The sequence below is a fragment of the Acanthamoeba castellanii genome (assembly GCF_000313135.1).
Source record: "Acanthamoeba castellanii str. Neff unplaced genomic scaffold scf7180000083668, whole genome shotgun sequence".
Lineage (NCBI taxonomy): Eukaryota > Discosea > Longamoebia > Acanthamoebidae > Acanthamoeba > Acanthamoeba castellanii.
In genome coordinates, this window is record NW_004457374.1 from 7,312 (window position 1) to 13,060 (window position 5,749).

General features: G+C 59.1%; 4 protein-coding genes across 4 annotated transcripts in view; 2 read left to right on the forward strand and 2 right to left on the reverse strand.

The window, feature by feature from the left end:
- The window catches only part of ACA1_306700 (F-box domain containing protein), a gene marked incomplete at both ends in the record, with an annotated part of 2,205 nt that extends 908 nt beyond the window's left edge, over positions 1-1,297 (forward strand). The window contains 7 exons of the mRNA XM_004336849.1: positions 46-55; positions 138-204; positions 355-423; positions 556-635; positions 791-878; positions 964-1,128; positions 1,246-1,297. Of these exons, the coding sequence (XP_004336897.1) occupies positions 46-55; positions 138-204; positions 355-423; positions 556-635; positions 791-878; positions 964-1,128; positions 1,246-1,297 (531 nt within the window). The remainder of the gene's footprint in view (positions 1-45; positions 56-137; positions 205-354; positions 424-555; positions 636-790; positions 879-963; positions 1,129-1,245) is intronic.
- Positions 1,298-1,858: 561 nt separating this feature from the next.
- On the forward strand, positions 1,859-4,150 carry ACA1_306810 (phenazine biosynthesis protein, PhzF family protein; the record flags this gene model as incomplete). The annotated part of the gene is made up of 7 exons (XM_004336850.1): positions 1,859-2,325; positions 2,420-2,474; positions 2,565-2,780; positions 2,875-3,003; positions 3,148-3,192; positions 3,291-3,935; positions 4,016-4,150. The coding sequence occupies 7 exons, from the start codon at positions 1,859-1,861 to the stop codon at positions 4,148-4,150; spliced, it is 1,692 nt and encodes a 563-aa protein (XP_004336898.1).
- A 199-nt stretch (positions 4,151-4,349) lies between these two features.
- Positions 4,350-5,032, reverse strand: ACA1_306820 (uncharacterized protein; the record flags this gene model as incomplete). The annotated part of the gene is made up of 2 exons (XM_004336851.1): positions 4,350-4,871; positions 4,997-5,032. The coding sequence occupies 2 exons, from the start codon at positions 5,030-5,032 to the stop codon at positions 4,350-4,352; spliced, it is 558 nt and encodes a 185-aa protein (XP_004336899.1).
- Positions 5,033-5,559: 527 nt separating this feature from the next.
- ACA1_306830 (uncharacterized protein) overlaps positions 5,560-5,749 on the reverse strand; it is a gene marked incomplete at both ends in the record, with an annotated part of 1,594 nt that continues 1,404 nt past the window's right edge. The window contains one exon of the mRNA XM_004336852.1: positions 5,560-5,716. Within this exon, the coding sequence (XP_004336900.1) occupies positions 5,560-5,716 (157 nt within the window). The remainder of the gene's footprint in view (positions 5,717-5,749) is intronic.

Below are 5,749 nucleotides of genomic sequence, written 5' to 3' on the forward strand. Positions count from 1 at the left end.
CCCTCCGTGCTTCCCGATGCCTTTGCTCTGGGTGCCGTTCCCCAGTCCCTGTGCAGTGTGCGTGTGCGTGTGCGGTGGTGCGTGCGTGCGTGAGTGGTGCGCGTGTGGTCATGCTGACTTTGGTGTACACGCCACAGGCACGCGGCTGTTCGAGGAGGGCTATGTCAACAACGCCATCGTGGCGCTCGAGACCGAGGTGAGGAGGTATAGGCCCCCATCAGCACTTTACACTCACTCCCATTCCCGCCGCCGCGCTTGTTGTTTGGTTTCTGGTCATTGTGTTGGTTGTTTTGTTGGTTTGTTGGTGATGATACTGTTTGGCTCAATTGCGTCTCACCGGCTTGGCTGGGCCAGACACCCCATGTCGGCCGACGCCTGGGCGCTGATGGGCAAGGCCCACGCCGAAAACGACCAGGACGGCGAGTACGCACCTCTGCCCACCGTCCGCATTCGCCAGGCCACACTGCTGGCGTAGCTCACACTGTGTATGTGTGTGTGTGGCGGCCGTGTTGTGTCGTGTGTCCTGAGAAAGAGCGATTGCGTGTCTCAAGATAGCGAATGCGCTCAACCCCAACGATCGGGAGGTGCTCGTGAACCTGGGAATCTCCCAGGTGAACGAACTGAGTGGCGCCAAGGTAGATCCTCCCCGCTTCACCCTTTCTTACCTGATCCCTGTTTTACCATTTCCACTCACTCGTACACAACTGTGACTCTCGCCCGTTGTGTGTGTCGTGTGTGTCGTGTCGTGTGTGTCGTGTCGTGTGTGTCGTGTTGTGTGTATAATTGCCAGGCGTGCCTCTACTTCGCCCAGTGGTTGCGTTTGTCGCCGTACAGCTCTGTGCTCCCGCAAGACTTGGAGAAGGAGATCGCCAAGCAAGGTGCTCCCCATTTGTGTCGACCAACCGAGCTGAACTGGGCTGGCCAGCAAAATTGAAAAGTTTAATGTTCAATGGCCGCGTGCAGCGCAAGAGGACACTCCAAGCGCTTCTGCCTCAGCGCTGCTCAACTGGCAGGAGAGTTGGGACCAATCGGACAGCAACCGTCCCGACGTCCGGGTTCTGCTCATCGAGGTGCTCAAGAGCGCCCTCGAAATCAACCCCAACGACGCCGACCTGTGCATCATTACGGGTACCTATATCTCTATTGCTGTGTGTGTGTGTATATATATCATTTCTGAGTATATTGAATAGTATTGAATAATAGAGAATCAGATTTTAAAGTAAATGTTCACCCACATGTTGGCAGGTGCGCTGTACACGGCCTGCTATTTGTTCAGCCTGGCCATCAATTACTTTGAGGCGGCCCTGCGGACCAACCCGAGCGACTACGCCCTGTGGAACAAGCTCGGTAACGTCGCATCCCCTCCCCCTCACCTTCTTCTTCGACAAACAAGCACTCATCTGCGCCCGCTTCATGTTCATTCGTTCATTCGTTCCAGGCGCCACCCATGCCAACAACCAGAGCCCTCGGCTGGCCGGTACTTGAGAATCCCCACGATTTGAAGCAGTTGTCTAGATGGACATATGGATCGGGGGCACGACACTGACGTAACTCGCATGTTTGTATCGCACGTGCGTCGTGTGCGTCAGTGCGGGCCTACACGAAGGCGCTCGCGCTGAGGCCGGACTACGTGCGGTGCCTGGCGAACGTGGGTATCGCCCACCACGCCGCCGGCCGTTCTCGCTTCGCCTTACATTTCTGGGCTCGCACTTTCATGTAAGGCCGGCACCCTACACACGCACACGCACACGCACACGCACACGCACACTCACCACCGCACACGCACCACCGCACACGCTCTAAGTATTGTTTGGCGGATCTGTCCAGGCTCAACCCCAACTCGGGCGTGTGGAACTACATGTGGATGGCCGATCCCAGCCTCGGCAGAGACAAGGACCCCAACCGCGTGTCGGCCTACCTCATGGAGGGCGACGTGCCCGTCGAGTTTGGCGAGAACGACGCCGACGCCGACGCCGCCGCACGGCCGGACCGCACCACCGACTTCTTGGACGAGTGGGCCAGTTCCAGAGATCGGGAGGCGATGCTGAGAGCCAATCTCCAGCGCGGCGAGGGCTCGGGGATCGACTTTGCCGATGATGTGCCGTGGGATGACGAGCTGAGCGCGGCCCTTCTGCGTGACGCTGCAGAGGGTCTGCCACGTACGATGACGGAGGAGGAGGAGGAGCACGACGAGAAGAAGGAGAAGGAGAAGGAGATTGAGACCGAAAAGGAGTCGTCGACGAAGAAGAAGTATTCGATGCAGGAGCTCATGGAGCTCATCGCCGAAGGCAAGACTCCCGAGGACGTGCGACAGATCGACGACAAGTTCGCTCCCATTTCTCTTTTATTTATTTTATTTTATTGATTTATGTCTGATTTTATGTTCTTATTCATTGGTTTTTTATTTATTTTTCATCAGGCCGCCAAACCCGGACGCGCTGGTGAACAAAGGCGACCGACAGCGCCCACTCAAGGTGCAGCCCACTTATAATTATTTTATTATTATTACTGTAGCCAAATGATTTCGCAAACTGATCGCAAACGTTTGCGCCAATCCTTGTCAGCCGTGGGAGCGAGCGGCGGCGGCAGCGCCACCCCCCGCGGTGGTGCTCTCTGCCAGCGGCAGCACGAGCACAACCGCCAGCCACGCCCATCCTACAACGGCAACAGCGACGTCTCCCTCGTCGGGCGCTGCCACCGCCGCCACCACGGGGAGCGCCCCTAAGAAGGCGACCAACGCCGGCTTGTCCATCTACACCGTCGATTCGTTCACTAAGGAGGTGCGTTCATCCCTCACAACGCACGCACACGCACCAGCGCACACGCACACGCACACGGCACGCGCAGGCGATCTCATCCCGTGGCTTAATGCAGGCATTTGCGGGGAATCCGGCGGCGGTGTGCCTGGTGCCGCCAAGCGTGGAGCTGAGCGAGACCACCATGAAGCGGATCGCGCGAGAGATGAACCTCTCCGAGACGGCCTTCGTGCAGCCCTTCCCCGGCGTACCCTCCCTTCCCGCCCAGCAATAATAAATGAATAGATAAATAAGTAAATAGATAAATAAAATAGTTTCCAATAAAATTCGATTTAAAAAATAACAATAATAACAACAACAAAATAACACTTTTATTGACCTCACTGAACAGGTGCCCAACAAGTACCGCTTGCGATGGTTCACACCCACCACTGAGGTGCGCTCGGCATGACACGCGGCACACGCAACACAGCGCATGCGGCACCGCACACGCACCACCGGTGACACATGACACTGACTCCCGTGATGCTCCAGGTCCATTTGTGTGGCCATGCGACCCTGGCCACGGCGCACGTACTCTTCACCGAGGTCGGCGCCACTGCGCCCGCGCTCACCTTCAGCACCCTCAGCGGCGACCTCGTCGTCGAAAAGGCCGACGCCGCGGCCGACGCCGACCCCAAGTCGCCGCTGCTCCGCATGGACTTCCCGCAGGGCAAGCCCCAGCCCACCCGCCTGTCCGACCACCTTCTCGCCCAGACCCTCGCCGCGCTCGGCCTCGCCGACGCCGACCTCGTCTGGCGCGAGCCCGCCGCCGACGCCGACGCTGCGGTGCGTGCGCCGGTGACGCTGGTCTGTCCGGTGACCAAGAAGCTGTTCGTGGAGATCGTGTCGGTCGACAAGCTGGTGTCGCTCAAGCCCAACGCCGACGCGCTGCTAGCGCTGCCGTTCGAGGCCGCCGGGCTGCCCGTGCGCGGCGTGTGCGTGATGGTCCAGGGCGGCCGCGACGACCGCAGCCGGCGGCCGGGCCTCAACCTCGCCTTCTACACCGACATGTCCTACGTGCCGGACCACGTCCCCTACGACTTCGTCACCCGCTACTTTGCGCCCTGGAACGGTATCTACGAGGACCCCGTCAACGGCTCCTCCCACACCGCACTCGCCGTCATCTGGTCCCAGGAGGTGCGCACGACACGACACGACACACACGACACGCACGCGCGTGGACTGATCTGTGTTTGGTGGTGTGCTCACAACAACAGTTGGGGAAGGAGCGGTTGCGTTCGTTCCAGGCGAGCGCGAGAACTGGAGAGCTGGAGGTGGCCCTCGCTCCCAACGATCGCACCCTCATCTTTGGCCACGCCGTCACCGTCATGGGCGGACGCCTCCGCGTCTAGGTCCACCACCACCTCTCTGCCATGCGACCACAAAATGAACGTTTTGATTTGCTCAATGCTCGCAGTTTAGCGTCTTCCCCGGTTGGTCGGTTTTGTGTTTTGCTGTTAAATTAATTGGCACTCTGGGCTGCGATTGGTCATTTGGTGGTCGGAAAGGAAATTCCTTTTATATTCTGAGAAACTGGGAGTCTCTGCTCATTTAGGCGACGGGGATGTTCCACCTGAAGGAGAAGAACTGCTTCTGCACGGAGGTCTGGACGGCCTGGGCCCAGAAGCGGTACTGGAGGCCGGTGCGGGTGACGTAGGTGTAGTCGAACACGAGGGTCTCGAAGTCGCGGCAGAGCATGGGCTTGCCGAGCGAGTAGCGGCCGCCGTGGTTGTCGATGACGGGGTTGACGCCCAGGATGGTGTCCATGGTGATGTCGCCGTTCGAGCGGGTGATGGTGAAGCTCAGCTTGGTGTTGTCGAAGCCCTTCTGGGTGAGCTTGGTCTTGAGCTGCTCGATGACGCCGGCCTCGACGGTGGTGTTGCCCAGATCGACGTTCTGGGTGATCTGCACGAAGTAGTCCCTGAACTCCTTGTAGGTCGAGCGCTCCGAGTAGAAGGCGAGGACGTTGGAGAAGGCGGGCTGCGACGGGTCATACTGGCTGTCCTCGCAGAAGAAGAGGGTGGCCTGCGCGGCGTTGATGACGAAGAAGAGGGCGAAGAGGGCGAGGATGGCCTTGATGTTGGTGATGGTATACAGGTAAGGTACAAGTAGTGGTGGTTTGTTGGTTGAATGATTTTTTGCCTGCCGTTGGGCCGTGGTATAAAAGCTGCGCATCGAGGTGACCAGGGCACCGATACCCGGTTGAAGTGGGAGACCGTGCCACGGAGGCACATCATCGCCATGAACAAGTTTCGATCTGCCGGTGATCAACACCCGGGTAACTGAAGAACAGGCCAGCACTCGAGCAACCGCGAGCGAACAAGTTTTTTTCGCGAACACCATCGGCGTAAAAGTGGCGTTCCTCCGCGGGAAGAAACAAGGAAAGAAGAGAAGAAGGGAATGCTGTTGATGAAGGAGATGGAGATGGAGTTGTTCTTCAACCAACACCTGCTGGGCGCGACTCCGTAGTAGTCGCGTCGCCGGCTTTATTGTGCGAGAAGAGGAAGAAAAGGGAGATCTCTTATGTACAGGGAGAGAGATAGAGAGGCTGGAGAGGATACGTTACTGGGGGTGTGAGTAGGAAAAGGTCTCGTATCGACACTCTAAGTGTGAACGTGGCGTGGGCTGCTAAGAGGAGGAAGGAGGAAGAGGAGGTGGCAAAATTGGTGGTGGGCGCGGCTTCGGGGGTTTGTCGATTGACGACGCCGACGGGTACGGAAGCCGCGCGCGGGGTGGAGAAGGTGAGAAGTGGCCGCTTCGGTCAGCAGGCGGCCGGGTGGGCCGCGCTCACCGCATCCGCCGCCGCGCTGGTCCCTTCGAGCAGCAGCGAACCGATCGTCACCGCCGTCGCTGTGGCCGTCGGCGGCGTTGGTGTGGTGCTGGTCGACGACGAAGTCGAAGCCGAGGCCGAGGCCGGACTCGAACTCGCGGCGGCGGCGGCGGCGGCGGCC